General features: G+C 37.2%; 1 protein-coding gene across 1 annotated transcript in view; it reads left to right on the plus strand.

Moving 5' to 3' along the window:
* Positions 1-1109: 1109 nt before the first annotated feature.
* The window catches only part of kcnab1a (potassium voltage-gated channel subfamily A regulatory beta subunit 1a), an 86772-nt gene continuing 70641 nt past the window's right edge, over positions 1110-17240 (plus strand). Inside the window, exon 1 of the mRNA XM_044120742.1 lies at positions 1110-1602. Coding sequence (XP_043976677.1) covers positions 1322-1602 — 281 coding nt within the window. The 5' untranslated portion in view covers positions 1110-1321. The remainder of the gene's footprint in view (positions 1603-17240) is intronic.

Genomic DNA, 17240 nt, shown 5'->3' on the forward strand with positions numbered 1-17240 from the left:
AGAGTGCATCTGAACACAGATTTCCTCTTATGGGAGAACGGCATTTTTCTTCATTCCTACAATCCACTGGAGGACCAGACATGATGTCACTGAACGTTCTCATGAGAGGACCAAAAGTGTGTGTTTGTGTGTGTAAGCAAAGAGAAAAAAGCAGCTTCCCCTCTTTATTATGGTGGTTCACCTTGTTAAAAACATGTCCTCCAACAGGGTGAAACTGTGCATAACAGGCTGCTGGCTATGTACGACAGGGTGTTTGAGAGTTGTTTTTTTTAAATTTCAGATGTTTATTGTAGACAAAACTCCAGTACGATTTAAGAGGTGGACAGATAAGGAGATGGAATGGTAGGAAATTAAATACAAGATAAGAACGAAAATAAATGAATATATGTTTAAGAAAAACTTTTTATAGTAGCTTTGTAACATTAAAACGTTTGAAAAAAAAGCTAATATATGGAGCACGACCCCATACAAAACGTACAAGACAAATGTTAAGAGGGAGATGGAGACAATAAAGGAAACCAGGAGTTGGGAAAGAGCTTGCGACGTAGGGAATACTGGGAGACAAAGGAAGGATGATGAGGAAAATGAGAATTGGAGAACGGATAAAAGGGAGTTGAGGGGGAAAAAAAAGGCTAAAAGGAATGAGAGTAAAAGAAACCAATGGAGAGAGAGAACGGCAGAGAGAGAGAGAGGTGGAAGTGGAGGGAGGGAGAAAAATAACGTCCCAGATTCCCAGGCCATTTAATAGGGAGCAAAACCAAACTGAGCTTATATTGTAGTCTGGCTGAGCAAGGGGCAAAGTGACAGCATGAGTGCATGTTTTGTGTGTGTGAGAGCGATAAGAGGGGGGGAGAGTCAGGGTTATCTGTGAGTGCATGTTGCCACTCTGTGTCTACATGTGGGGTTTGACAACATATGTGGCCCAGCGCATCGAGATGTACATGTAAGGAAAAATCAGTTTGCACTGAGTGGACATGCGGCTGCCTGCACGTTGATCGGACTCCATTCATTTTGTTGCATTTTTTTCCCCCTTGGAGTATTTTTTTGAGCCATTTCTCCTTTTCTCTCTCTTTTTTTTATTTATTTTTTTAAATTAGCGAGTTAAAAAAACCACAAAATCATTTTGTGTTTTGTTTGGAGATAAATTTTCTACTGTTAGGTTTTCATCAAAAGCTGACGTACTCCCCCTCCTCAGCGCTGCGTAGGGCTGAGTGGGCGAGGGGCCTACCTGGATTACTGGGAGCTTAGATGTTTGTGGGGCACACAAACAGGAGAAAAGAGAGACTGAAAGAGAAGATAAAGTGACACAGACAGCTTGAAGATGTACCTGTACAAAGCAACGTGCCCGGAGATCCCCAACCCGAAGCAGAAGAATTCCAGGGGTCAGGGTGGAGTCGGGGTCCCGACCCAGGGCCTGGGTCAGGGGAGACTGATCAAGCAGTTGTCCATGGGGCCGGGGTCACAGTCTTATGCCCCTGTGATGCTGTGGGCCACAAACAAAGCCAGCAATGCAGGGCAGCTCAAACAGCTGGAGGAGTTCCTCAACTTCCATTCGCTGTCTTTGCACGACACTGTGAGGAGTCAGACTGGCATGGTCTACAGGTAATCCTTTTTTTTTTTTTTTTCTCAAATTAGCAGTCCGCTTATCTCTGAAATCAGTGTGTAGGTTAGGAAAAGGGGCTGTGTATTATCTCCCGTCTCTATGTGAAAGGAATTTAAGAGAAAAAGTAAAATGTCCACAGATTAGATGGCGAAGTAAGAATTTTGAGTGTGATGCGTTTTCAAGCTTTCAGAACATTTGCAGTGAGAAAAAGATCTTCAATCACTCCTGCATTGGTTTTATGCACTTTAATGTTCTTTAACATTCACTTGAATATACTGTCCACAATGCATTACATGGACTGTTGAGCTCACTTTAAATCTAAATCTTTATGTTTCTTAAACAATTTTAGAGAAAGGTAAATTTTGCTTGCTTTTTTACATACTTTAAAGTTGACACAAACTAAAACTTTAACAAAATGCAAATGAAAGTAATCTTAATCTTCTTCCATTAAAAATTAATAGAAATTTATAATATTTCCCCTCAAATGCCCCTTTCCCTTTCTAATTCTACATTAACTTTAGCAGGTTTGTATTGTGAACACACAATAGAAGAGTAACTATAATCATGACAGGAATTATTCGACTCAGCTCTGCATTTTAAAAGCAGGTTTTTACCTGATTGGCTTCATAGTCGACTGTGATCAGAATGTCTGCACTAGATAACAGATAACAGGATTAAATCATCTTCCTGTTAAAGGTCTATTATTAAATGATTGCTTTGAATGTAATCCAGTTTCTGTTAGTACGGTGCTGGTGGAAACGACTGTTCTGTGCTTGTTGTTCAGAAGGTTTGTCATGTCAGTGAGTAGGCATCATGGTTCCAGTGAGTGGTTTGAGTGAATGTGACTGGGACTGTTGATCGCTGCTCAACCCTCAGGCAAGGAAGCAGCATGTAGCTGCCTTGCACACACTCAACTGCCTTTGGCAGGATGGAAAAGAAGTTGTGCAGAACGAGGGATTTTACCTTTATGTTGTCCTTTTCATGCTTGATTTACTCTAGATTATAACACTTCAATAACAGCAGCACAAGACTTTTTTTTTTTATCTACCTGCAGAAATGTTGTGTTTGTGTTTACAGGGGGTTGTTCTCTGTGATTTTAAGATGTGTGTGCATTAGGGTTTTATATTTGGAGAGGCTGCCGGCTTAACTTTTCCATGAGTGACTGTATGCTTTGGTCATTTGAATAGTCCGTTTATCCCCCAGGGCTTTCTCTCAATTCTCTGCTAAATTCTGCCAACATACTTGAATGTATTACAGTCAGAGTAATAATAACATGACCTAAACCTATGCTATAGTTGCGCTGGCCTAAAAAAACTGGCAGCTGTTTCCATTAATAAACCAAGAAATGAAGAAGATCTTATTCTGCATCAACCCTCCTTATGAGAGCTGATGCTTTCCAGATTTTCCTGCAATAACTCATACAAATGTATGCCTAAACATTTGGGATTATAGGAGCCTAATAAAATGGCTCGTAAATTATTGAGGATCAATAGTAAAGACTACTGTGTTAATCAGAATCAGAGTCACAACAAAAAGAAACATTTATATGCAATGCCATCACTTTCTTTTCTAGCTTAACCACCAGGATGTTTTACTCCTTTTGTTGCTTTTGCAAATCAGTAATGATGTGTATATATATGTTTTTTTTTTGTTTTTTTACAAAAAATTATTTTATTTCATAGTGAAATCTAATTTCTACAAAATAGAATATGTAATGTGAAATAAGTGATTTCATAAATATTCGCCTGCTTTAAATCAGTATTTAGTAAATGCAGCTTTGGTTGGAATCACAGCATGGAGTGGATTGGTCTGTCAGGCTTGCATTTTTGGATTCTGCATTTTTAATGCATTCTTCCTTCCATAACTGCTCATATTCTGTCAGGTTGTGTAGAGATCAGTTGTGAAAATCCCCTTTCCAAGTCACAAATTGTCTATCAGATTTAGGTCTGGGCTTTGAGTAGGCCACTCCAGAGCTTCCACCTTGTTGTCTTCAAATCATTTCTGTGTAGCTTTAGCTGGATGGTTTGGATCATTGTCTTGCTGGGAAACAAATATCCTCTGAAGCTGCAGTTCTCCTACAAATGGAAACAAATTGTCCTCAAGGATTTTCTCATATTTGCTGCCTTCATTTGACCTTCTACCTTTACAAGCTTTCTAACGGCACATTAATAAAAACTCTCCACTCTGTTGTGATTTATGGATTTGGTGTGCTACTCTTACGAATATCAGTAGTCACCATCTGCCCTTTCACTACTTTGTGGAGGAAAGCTATTTATTAGTCAGGCTATCTGCTCAGGTTACTAGCCTGCAGTCAGACCTGCTGCCCATATATGGCCAATTGTAGTTTTAAACAGTAACGTTATTTCAATAAGAGCGATAGTGCCCAGGTTAAAAGGGAGGTGTTCACTTTGTGGCAACCAGAAATATTTTCATCCGAATATTTCTTTCTTATAAGTGAGGAAAAAATGTCTAACCTTCTTTCAACCGGTAGATGGTAGTGCCCAGCAAAAGATGAGGGGTGGGCATCTTTAAACAGCTAGTTTTCAAGTTAACACATTTTTCTGTCAAAGAGCAGAAACTGTATCAAACTATAACTGCAACGCTTGCCAAAACTTGCTTATGTATCATCTAAATCTCATGGTAAAAGCCTTGACATGTTAAAAAACCTACCTTTCAAATGCAAAGGGCTTCTTTTATGTTTTCTTGAAATCTTTTTTATTTTTTTTATTTTTCAGAAACAGAATAGAACAGGAGCACAAAAAGCAATCATTATCAAGATTTGTGCAATTTTCATCTCATTTTTAATCAGCTCAGAGTTAAACAGATGGTTCTCTTTCTAAGCGTTTCAGTGCAGAAAGTTTTCAAGCAAAGAAATGCAGCACTTCTGCATGCACACACATTTACATTATTGTTAGTGTTAAGGCTAAGAGCTGTGGTGACAGTTGGCTGTTGTTCAGTTCAGAGCATTTGCATTAAACATTTCCTCCAGGCTGATGCGGCCAGTGTTAACACTAATTATGTAATGATGAGGACCAGATACTGCTGCTATGTGTAGTACTTTGTGAGGCATGTGAGGAAAGCTATTTTCCCAGAAACATATACTAAAATAAAGGCTTCAGAAATGGATCCTTGACAGCCCGCCAGCACACGTGTCTTTCTACAACACAGCCTGGATTCACTCTGACTTCACTTTGTCCGTTTCCTCATTTGCTTTATTTGTGTGAAATAAGATGCAGCTGTTGCAGTTTCCTGCAACATTTTCTGGAATATTTCTGCCTTTTTTTTAACTTGCAAAATACACCATAACGCCTGGTATGCTTTTTATGTGACGTTATTAATCTGGGAGAAAAAAACAGGCTTTCTAGTCAAAGACAAAAAAGCAGAAACCTTGCACATCCCCTTTTAACCTAAATGCCAGTGAGCCAAAAGCACTCTTCTGATTTTTGATTACTTTCACTGAATTAAAGGGCATCAGTTCAGTCAGCCAAGTGGAAAGATTAATCAAAAGCCCATGATATTGTTGGATACAGAGGAGACTGAAGGCTTGAGGGAGGAAGTGAAGTGACGTGTAAGCCTCTAGGGGGCAGACGGACATATTACGGGACATATGGTTTGTGCTTGTGTGTTGTGGGATCTAGGCACTCACTTTGTGAGGTGAGAATACTGGAAATTATACAAATTTACTGCCAAAGCTCGATTTGATAGGAACGAACTAAAATTCAGTGAAACATCCTCCATAAACTGATGGTGCGTGTGCGTGTGTGAGATTCTCCGACCCTCTGGATGCTTCTCAATCCCTCTGATTAAATGAGCTAAGCCTGCTACCAGAAAGCAATTTAAAGGTGATTGAGTTAATACCCTCACAGTTTGAGTATACCCTCAGTTTGCAGGCTTATTTCTTGTCTGAAATGTGCAGCACTGTTGTGCTCACATCTATCTTTGACATCATAAAGTTTATGTTGTAGTCAAAAGATGAAAAAAGATGATGTCGAATTGTGTTTTCATAATGTGTACCACTATGATTGATTGAGTTATTGTAGCTATTTTGTGAAGAATCATACAAATTTACTACATGTCTGGTAAACACTCCTCAAAAATATTTACGTCTCCTCTGGATACAAAGCCGGATAGTTGTGTATGGCTGCAAGTTTTATTTTGTTTGCAATTGAAGCAGGGCCTCCTTGCAAACAAGATTACACGACTACTACAATAAGAGCTAATTTTGACGCGTTGGGTGAAGTAATGGAAACTTTAAGGGAGACCTTACTCATACCTCCACCTGACAGTGGAGGAATATGAAGTGACAAAAGGCAGGACCAAGTTCCCTACTGTGTCGGATATTTAAGAACTCAGCAGGGATTAGTGAAGACTGTTTGTGTAGCATAATTTGGGATTGTGAAGCGTAGCATTTACAGAAGTTAGGAAACAGCTGCTGCTGTTTTTTATTTATTTATTTTTTACAGTGGTTTATCTACATCAGGGATGCCCAAAGTCGGTCCTCGAGGTAGTACCAAAATGTTGTTGGTACTACCAGGGAGAGAACTAAAACGTGCAGGATGCCGGCCCTCGAGAACCGACTTTGGGCACCCCTGATCTACATAGTCAAAGGCAGATTTGTGAATTTCAAACACTTTTCTTTTGTAGGCTAAAACACAACAGGCTGAGAGAACACCAATAGTTTTTGTGTTCTCTTATTCTTACTTAAAACAAAATAACCAACCTTTTTATTAATTATGGTGCCAAACAGATGGAAACACCATAAAACAAAGTCTAAAGCATTGTTTCTCAACCTTTTTTGGGCCAGCTCCCCCCTATCCATTATACGGGTCCCTTACCGCAACCCATCAGATTTGTAGGCTACTTTTGTAAAGTAGTGTGGACAAGGATCAGCAAGGTGAACAAAATACCAACATCAACCACTGGTTCCAGATTCTTCTGATGAGTTTTATTTGTTTCTTTTGACTCTGACAACCATCCTTTCTTTTTTCTGAGCTTCCAAGAACTCACTGTTTTTATAGCCAAATGGCAACACACTGCGCATGAGTCGACCAAGCCACAATTAAACAGGTAAAAAACAAAGTCTAGACAGAAACGAGAATAAAATTGTTAATCTAATTTACAAATTCATCTACGTAATGAAATAGTCTGCAAAATAAACCCTGTTGCTGATCAATTATTATCAGCAACAAGCAATCTTTCCCACTCTATTGTGTTACATGTTTATGGCTGCAGGTTTAATTATGTTTGTAGTCATTTTATAGGTGCGTAAACATGGTTTACATTATTCCTTGAAGACTGTAATGGGTGGCTGAACACAGTTGGCATGCTTCTAAAGAACGAGCACGAGTGAGCACACACTGACACAATTGCGACACTTGCGTACACAAACGTACACATGCAGATAAATGCGTCATTTGCTCATCCTTTATTCATCTTGGAAAACGAGTGAATATTTAACAGAAGAGCTGGTGTCCTTTTTGAATACTTAATTGCTCAGACGGACACAGAAACCTACATTTGCGTTGTGCATGTGTGTGTAGACTGGCGTTCAACTGCATATCCACATTACATACATAGTTATGGTTATTAGAGAATTTAAACACAATTTTCTGCATTGATTAATTTGTTCTGATGACTGAGGTTCAAGTAAGCATTAATTCAAACTATGAACATGTTTAATGGTTTTTGGCTAAGACAAAATGTCCTAAAAAATTCTTTGTATTTTATTAGAGTACAAGGGGATTGTGCTAAAAGTACTTAATGTATACTGATGTCTTGTATAAATGCAGGTGGGTGTGTTAAACCATGAAGGTCTTTACAGAAAGGCCATTAGATCGACCAAAATCCTGTGACACCTTTGGCTTGAATGCCACAAGTGATAAATTACTCTGGACAAAGAGACAGAGAGCATCACCTTCTTCTTTGTAACTAGAAAAGTTGTTAAAGTGGCTCTATGTACAAAATATTGATAATTTATGTTATGTTTCAAGTGTTTAAGAAGAAATTATCAATTCGTTTTTGCATTTTCAGGCAAGATGGGTATTTTGAGGAGCGTTTAACAGAAGTGTTAGAAATTACGTACCTTTGTATGATTTTTCATAAAATTCCTACAAGCCTTGCTATTTGGGAACAATGTGGTTTCTTATTCAGCTACAAGGATGGAAATAAAAAATGTACATGTTTGTTTGTTTCTCTTGACTGAACATACTAAAAAAGTGTTGAACAGTGACTAAAACAGCTAAATTTCTGTACATTATTAACCTCCAAACAATAGTTACAGACTGAGAACAATTGATCCAAATAACTGCAAACCTAAAAATGTTCTTTTTTACATAAGTCTAAGTAAATCAGATAAAAAGGCAAAATTGATGGATTAAACAATCCACAGTTCTGTCAGAAATAAAATTTTATCTCACCTAATAAAAAAAGCTTTTCAAAATTAATATTTTATATGTGAAAAATTTTAAAGTCAAAGTCAACAAGCTCCATAAAGGCTTATGATATTGAAAATATTAAAATATATGTAAAACCATATACTCAACTACAGTTTTTAAAATTCAAAATATCATTCAGTAAATTTTCCATTACGAAGAAAAAAAAAGTGGATTTTGCCAGCAGTGTAGTGATAATGGAACTTCAAGATCTATTCCTAAAGAACTCAAACATCTTTGGTTCATTAAATACCAATGAACTAATTCACCATTTTTCCTGGATTCCAGTCAATAAATTGGCTTTACAGCTTTCAGAAAGATGATTAAACTCTTCTTGGAATCGCCTACTATTCCCAGCACATACATACGGCTTTGGTGTTTCACCTATATCAGCACTAGCTGACTGCGTGAATCAATAGGAAATCAGATTGCCCTATTGACATGTTCATTCAGGAATAGTGCCAGGCTGCTGTCAGTACAGATCACTGCTTGGCTGACCAATCTCCAAAACTTTCCCAGCTTATAAAAGGTCTTTTCTTTTCAAATGTGAGAAATCTGAACCAAATCAGAATATGAGTTTAAGTAAACAAAGCAATATTGTCAGCATGGTGGGGTACATGCTAGTGAATGTTGGTTGATCAATTATCACCTTTTAAGTTCCTTTCTTTCTACTCTGGTCTTGGCATCCGACTGCTTGGCCCTCCTCCCCTGTCTTAGTATTTGTCCATTATTGATAAAGTTTTCTTTAGGAGGAAGATCTCTCTTTGAGTCTCAATGAGGTTGTATAAGGATAACAACCCCTGCAGAGCTTCATCTTACTCTCCCACACATAGGAGAAGGCACCTATCCAAGTTCAGCCTTGTGGTTATTACTGTCCAAGATGCTTGGACACACACACACACACTCGCCCACGCACACACACACACACACACACACACACACACGCACACACACACACACACATAAACGTACACATACAGACGCAATCTTGTTCTATAAATTTATTAAATGATGTTCAAGGTGACTTCCATTTCTGGCCGAGCTAAAGTGCCACAGCTCTAAATGACATCTTGTAATATCTTTGGACATATGAAGCATTTGTAATAATAGGTGTGTGCTTAAGGTCAGTGGAAGATTCATCTTTAATTTAATTATTTTTTTAATTATGTTTTTACAACATGTTCTTAGGAATATAGCTGCCATCAAACACTTGGTTTGGTGTGTAGAAAGCATGATGGGTAACTGTGTGGGTGTACATTAGAGCCCTTGGGGGGGAAACTAGAGACTCTGTGGATCAGTAAGGCACAATTATAGGAAAATGAAGAAAGCAAATGAGAGTCCTTAGAGACTGGAAAGGAGATCAAAAGAGAGAAGCAAAGAGAAACCCAGGAGGTGTGTTTGTAGTGTACTTTGTTGTGTTCTTTCTTTATATTGCCACAAGGGGGAGCTGTGAACCCACTGAATTAGCAACGTTTTAACTTATTTGTGTGAGCTGATGAGCATTTTCTCATTGTAGATTGAAAATGTGAGCCTTTACTCCTGCCACCTTGATGTCTGCTAATGAAACTGAAGCTGCACATCTTTACAGGAGTAGCATCATGGTGCCCAATGTTTTATTTATGAGTGTCATAATTGCTGTCACTGTCTGAGACGCTTAAAGTCAATTATTCATGTGTGCCATGAAATAGCCCCATGTGCTCTGTGCTTTGTTTGCTTAGAGATGAGGGAATGTTTTGACCAAGGCGAGGTCCTGCCGTGCTCCGGCAGAGGTGGAATCGGTTGTGCTGTCACCTGCTGTGCATTTGAAGAAACAACTTTCAAACTCTGCTCAATATTATATCCAACGAAGCACCTTTATAAAATGAGGAGTGAGGTCGTGTTGGAGCTGTCTAGTTAGACATTATTCAAAGATGACAAAGTTTTAAATGAAGGTGTTTATTACCTTGGGAGAAAAAAAATCCAAACATACATGACTCTGTGTTAAAAAGTGATTGGCCCCACTGTTGAAATATAACTTAAATGTGGTTTATCACACCTGAGTTCACTGTCTCTAGCATCATGCATCGACCATAAGAAAGGGACTGAGCAGAAATGACCTGCATGGCAGAGTTCTAAGGCAAAAATCACTGCTGAGCAAAAAGTAACATTATGTTTTGTTTTAATTTTTCCTTGATGATCCCCAAAACCTTTGGGGAAACATTATTAAAGTATTATATATACGTACCATAAGCCTGTAAGAATAATTTTAGCCTCCTGTCATCTTTGAGAATTATTTAAATACATAGATAACCTCTGTGCTGTTTTCACAGAACTGCATTCAGAGATTATTTAATGTTTTCCACGTTTTGTTACTTGTAACATAATTTACATTTATTTTCCTCCTACCAAATCGCACTTAGGAGAGCAATCATCATTGTTTCTAAACAGACACGTTTGTTAAATCCTACGTCACAAGTTGCATCTGTTGTTTAAGAAATATGTTTTATAGGACGTGGTGCAGAAACCAGCAAAAGATAAGATTACTGTATATTTACTGAGCAACCTGTCTTTATATAAATATGTAATTGCTGTAACAGTAATTGCACATTTGAGACTTGAATAAAGCGGAACTGTACTGAACCTTAAAGTTGACAAAATAAAGCATAATTTCAAGGCCAAAACTATTCACACCCCTCCTAGCTTTAAATCTAAATCCACCAGAAATATTAATTATTTGTGATGTAACTCTTAAGTACGGGTTTTATGTTAACAATAATTCAACTCACTTACATTTTAGTGATTATTAAAGTGACATTAAAGTCCCTGTTAGAGTAATTTAGAGGTTTGTTGGGACTTAAGAGCTCTCCTCTTTACCGTTTCTCCTTCCCATTATCTTTAAGTAGATTCATACTAAAGCTTCATGATTTAAGTGCTAAAGCTAATAGTTATATCCTACGAAGTGTGTTGAGGAATTAATTTCAACTGCAGGGTGATTATTTCAAAAAGTTGTATCACAAAAAGGTATGCTGCAGAAAATGCATTTACATTTTGAGTGCTAAACACATCTTTATTATTTGCCCACTACTTAAAAGTGAGAGATATAATATATCCTTAAATAGTTATCAAAAACTGCAGATTAAACTAATTGTGTTTAGAAGACACTCACAATATGAAGCTTTTTTGTTAGTTTTTGAGAAAATTAAAATAATCTTTGCAAACAAAGGCAAAATGAAACATTATTTCAAGCCTTCATGCAAAACAGTCCATGTTAAGTCAGAGCAAGAATAAAACCAAATAGGCTGCATAAAGAATATGTTAGATATTAATAACCATATTTCATCTTCTTCTTCTTTGTCTTTTTCCTTATCTTTCTATGGGCTTTTTTGATTTATTTGCTTCTGCAAGTCGTCTACATTGTTATTTAAGCAATATGCAACCACTCAACCATTCAGGAGTTATGTTTTATTCATTGGTTTATATATTGCAATTGGCCCTACAATAAAGACTACAGACACTTTTAGAGAATCGTTTTTATGTTTGAAGTCCATTTAAAGGGACTGTACTTCATGTTGTTTAGGGGATCTCAAATATCTTTCCTTGATGTTTTTCTTTACCAGTTTTCCATAGATGCTAGAATTGCAAGTTTGTCTTTATTTAATCTCAGTCAGATTGGATGGAGATCATCTTTGACCAGCCATTTCAAGTCACAGAGTCCCAATTGGGTTTAATTCTGGACTTTAACTGGGTGATCACATGAATATACTTTGATCTAAACTATTCCTTTTTACTTCTGGTTGTATGTTTAAGGTTATTGTTGTTTAGTGACTTTTTTCATACTGACCTTCTTCTAGCTTTATCCATTTTCCAATTAACTCATCAGTTTTGCAATCTTTGCTGCAGAAATGTTTCCTCAAAGGATGATACTGCCACCACCACCACCATCTTTTAGTGTTTCAGTTTTCCATCATGCATAATGTTTAGAATGTATACCAAAAAAGGGAAATTTTGGTCCATATTACTATGGACCAAAATAGTACCCATTACAGTCTTCAAGGAATAATGTAAACCATACAAACCATGTTTGGTGCAAACATGGTGAAGCGTATTTTCACCATGTTTGCAGGATGAAAGTAGCTGGTTACTCTGGGTGGTTCTATTTAGAGGTTTTTGAGTTGAAGAAAGCTGAATACATTAACACCACATCTTCTGATTTGTAAAAACAAAAAGTTAAGCACAAATAAACTCGCAATTATTTTCCTTTCTTTTCACAGCTGTGCAAATTGTTTGGATCTGTCACAAAATCCGAACAATACATAAACTATTATTCAAGGAATGTAAATACATTTACAAAGCATTGCATTGATCTTGACTTAAATGTAATTGGGGTAGTCTTGATTTCAGAGTTAAGCTTTTAGTAAAACTGCATTGCAGTTGAAGCAGCTGTAGAGAAGGGTAAACACAGTGAGTATTTAAATTATGAAGATCACAAACAAAATGTAAAAGGAGATTATGGCAGAGCCAGGTTTTAGCTCTCTCAGTGCCAGTGCAGGATTAAAGATGCTGCCTTCTTCCACTAACATTTTCTTTTCTTTTTTTCATCTGTTCAGCCTTGCAAAACTTATTTCCAACAATGCAAAAAAGAAAAAAAAAAGTCATTGGAAATGATTGTTTCTTTATATTAGATACATTTTATGGTTCCCTGAAACACCCTCTGAAAGCTATAATTACGTATATATTCTAGAAAACATATACTTAATTTTTAATTCTCTGTAGCAACCTGTGCTTTTACCCCGCTTACTAAAAACCTTCATCTCCACAGTAACCGCTGAGCATCCTTTATTTCTACAGATGCTGCCTGGTTGCATTCTGGCACCTTTATTCTTTCCCCGAGTTTTTTTTTTTATTGCTGCTTTTTCCCACACACATAACGCCTCCATACTGTTTCCATAGCAATGCTATTATCGAGATGACGACTTTCTCTTGTTGTTACCACTCTTGACTATCAAGTGTCCGTATCTGGAGACTCTCTGGCAGTGAGGAATGCAGGTATCTGCCACCAACAGTTAATTGTGTTGTCAATGTAGGCGTTTGGGCCAATGGGGCGCAAGGTGGAGAGCAACTTGTGTCATCCGCCATAGTACAGTGGATAACTTTACACAGAACTTAATTCTCTCACTTGCTGTGACAAGAATTGCATCTAAATTGCAGTCTGCAAACTTCTTTGATTTGAAAACCTACCCATACAGAGCAAGCAGAGAGCACTCCTTTCCTTTTTCACTGCTTTCTCTGAGCATATTTACTACCGTGACCCTGAATGGAAACAGCTCTGATCTGAGATGAAGTGAGAGGAAGTGTTAATAAACACTTACACACACGGAGGCACAGGGAAACATTTCACCATCAGTACACACAACACAACAGAAGCTCACCTGCAGACGTATGTGTACACAACAACAATCCATTTGTCTTCTGCTGAAGTGCATAATTTTCATTCAGGCACCTCGTGTGGCACTACACACCAATATTACCATGGTGACCAGCTTGGAAATTGAGACATTACGACAAGTAAGGCTCGTGTGCCACACATTATTGAACATATTGCTCAGCTAATAGGGATATGGTACATAGACTAGTTGCCTTATTTATGTTATCAGCAAATGCAACTACTTACTAACTTGTTGTTTTCTTGTTTTAATGAGCTCTTCACTAAACAGAGTTTCTTGATCCCTGTTGATTTGTACTTTTTGTGATTATATGTATGAACCACCAGTCAGTGACCTGTGCAGCTACAATTTGTGCAGGCCAAATTTGAAAAAGCATAACCCACTTAATGTGGATGGTTTGCAAAGATACATCGTAGGCCTTGTATATTATTGTAACGTAATGGATCTGACTTTGTGTGTGTTTTAAACAATGTTGTTTACACTGAAAGAGACACTGTGTTGGCTGTGGTAGCTTCCTGTCTGTAACCTGCCCTTCATGTTGTTCCCATAAAGCTGCTGAATTGGTGACAGCTGAAACTTTAGCCAGTGCATTCACAGTGCTGTGTTTATCAGGCAAGACGCACACAAATAACTAGAAGTACATTGAAATATCTAATGAACTGAGGTCTTAACAAGTAAGATTAAAAAGATTGTGATTTAACAAACTGCTCTGCATGAAAACATCAACACAGTAGTTAACAATATTTAACTAAACATTTTCTTTTTTTTTTAGAACAGCTAAAATCATCAAAATTATTCTTGTATGTTAAATATTAAAAAACAATGAGGGGTAGATTTTTAGAGATTGTATTAAGACATCTTCACATTCATAAATTTACACAATTGAATGTGAAGCAGTTTTAAGTTGATAGTTTTGTTTTGTGGGCATTTTATGAGGCTGCGTACAGTTGAGGCCTTTTCATACAAATATACAATCATATTCAGTAAATTAAAATACATGTTTAGACAAGGCCCATTTGTCAGGCTGAAAGTAGCTTTGAAAAAAACCTTTTAATAAAGTATTAAATTTACTTCTCATTAAGCCCACATTTCTGTATTAAATGTTCTTTTATGGTCTGATGTATTATTTTATTTTTAAATATCATGTTTTCATGGATTGTAAGTGAGAAAATCATCACAATTAAAGGAAATGAAGGCTTTCACACATCCACAGAGCACGTCTATATAATGTGCTTCACATAGTGATAAAGATTTTTTTCAGTAATATTTTAATTCATTGAATGACTCTGTAGCCTGAAGTTGACATGTTGCTGGTCTCAAGGTAAAGACATATCACTAGAATATGCTTACAGCTGTGGATATCATAGGCCTGCTGTTTGCCCCAGTGCAGTGAAACTCATGCTTTAATGTCACAAAGGATCATGTTGTAAATACCCCGGAGTAATGAGTGACATTCAGCTGGTTTCTTGGACCCATTTCCCAGAATTCCCCTCTAATCTTATAAGATAGCATGAAAGATAAAACCCACTTGCCTGGTGACAAATATTCTCCTTCAAAAAAATATTTTTGCATAACAGTGCTTGTTACTTTTTTTTTTCTTTTTTTTTTTTTTTAAGCAAAAATGTAAATAAGGTTATATAACATAAATACAATTATTCATGTATAACATGACCTACAGTATATACAAGATAAATGAAAAAGAGGGATAATGTAACTTAAACAAAAGTGGATAACCAGACATTAACTGAGACATTTTAATGTCTCAGACTCGTCTATGCAGCAGATGTAGGACACAGCTTTTAGCTTCAAACCCTCTAGGAGCCATTTCTGCAATATTATGAAGTGCGCCGACAAACTAAAAGTATTCACTGCCAGCAGGACAATACACTTAGTACACCGATAAGGCATAGCATTATGACCACCTACCTAATATTGTGGTGTCATGCCAGATTATCCTCCTGGACTTTCTGGCAGCAAGTATTTAGCAGCAGATTTATTGAGTTTTGTAAGTTATGCTTCCATAGTTTGGACTCACACAAATGTTGGCTTATCTATTCTACAACTTCTAGGACAAAATGTTAACTTGCAGCCTCACCTCTCTCTCCCACTTCACCTGACAGTTGCCATAATGTTGAGCTTGATCGGTACATGTTGCCACAGTTTGGAGCTACAGTGTATGTAGCTCATTTTGACCCCAGCTGTTCCAGGAGAAGCTGCTTCCTGAGTGTCACATCACACATTCTAGTTCCTCTCTGTAGGATTAGGCCCAGCTTTGTATCTGAAATGCATTACCTCAAGGCCCTGGATTACATGTTTCAGTGGATACTAACCACTACATACAGGAAACACCCTGCAAGACCTGCTGTTTTTAAAGATCTGTGTCATTTTTTCCTTCTTGCAGCAACTCAGCCTTAAGAGTACCGGTAGGTATTTTATTGCTGCAGGACAATGGGTGAAATACCCATTACTTGTCCATGGTTTTATTGTGGAGCCCTCAAGTCTGTAATTTTTAAAATATACTGAGTATGTGATATTTGTTGTATAGCAACAGCAAAGCAAATGCAGTTTGTTTTGACAGTACCCAAAAAAAAAAATCTAGTATTTTATTCGTCATCGTGTTTTCTTTACAGCAGCAGCGTTTACAGAGGTGATACTGCCTCATGCCGTGTTCTGCACTGAGAACAAGGTTTATCACGGGGTGCAAAATGAGATGCTGTTTTTAGGACTTTCTGGTCGGGTTTTGCTTCCCATTCTTGTATATTTTTTTTTCCTTTAATCTTTGGCCTGTTTCACACCTGGAGAAGCTCCAGAACATTTAGTGGCAACAGGACTTTGTACAGTAAATGAGTGTTTGCGTGTGCGTGGCCTTGTATCTGATAGATTTTTCCAACAAATACTATGTTGTAAGTTCTGACTGCTATTTATGGGGCCCAAAGTGCAGGGCCTATAAGGAGAGGTGCTGTTTTTAGGTTATGGGTTAGGTTTAGGACTAAGGTGTGTTGGGTCTCATATTTGTGGTAGCAATCCTGTAAAAAACAAACTTTAAGGAAACATTTTGTAAAAATCCTCAAATAAAAGCCAATTCTGTCCAGTTATGACTATTTTTCCACATGGCTTTATATTGCAGATCAGATGGATTCTGCTCACTGTTAGTCTCTTGTTTTCATTCTGTGTCTTCTCCTCTTTGTTGACGCTTCCAAGTTTGTTTCTAGAGTTTTCAGGTTTTCCTTCAAATTTTTTTTTTTGCTGTGAATTTAAGTCTGCGCTGTTTTGAAGTTTCACCTACAAATCAGGAAACTCCCACAGGCAGAAATTCTGAATGGCATTCAGAAGCTAATTTGTTTCTGATTAATTCATATGGATCTTCTTTTCACCTCAGGTATAAACATTTTAATGTTGCAAACCATTATTTTCCAGTTCGGTGTTGTTTATTTATTCTCCCCCATTGTTTTTCTATTGCTTGTTCTTTGCCCCGCTTCTTCTGACGCAGCAAAAGACTGAATATTTTTCCACAGAAGATTCAGCCTCTGCATTATCTTATTTTAAACTTTGGCAAAGCGTTTAACTGTTGGGCTTTATATATAGTATGTAGAGAAAAGAATGCTGTTACCTTGTATTTAAAGGGGGACTTTAGAACTTACTTTCTTTGGTGAAAAAAGGTTTTGGTGTTTCTGAGACACTTGGAGAACCTTATGTTTTAATAAAATCCTAAAAATACTTTATTAGCCTGCTGTTTAAGAACAACCTTCAGAAAGCAAACTGGTTTGATCCAATGTTAGCTGT

This window comes from Gambusia affinis, linkage group LG06 (genome assembly GCF_019740435.1).
Source record: "Gambusia affinis linkage group LG06, SWU_Gaff_1.0, whole genome shotgun sequence".
Lineage (NCBI taxonomy): Eukaryota > Metazoa > Chordata > Actinopteri > Cyprinodontiformes > Poeciliidae > Gambusia > Gambusia affinis.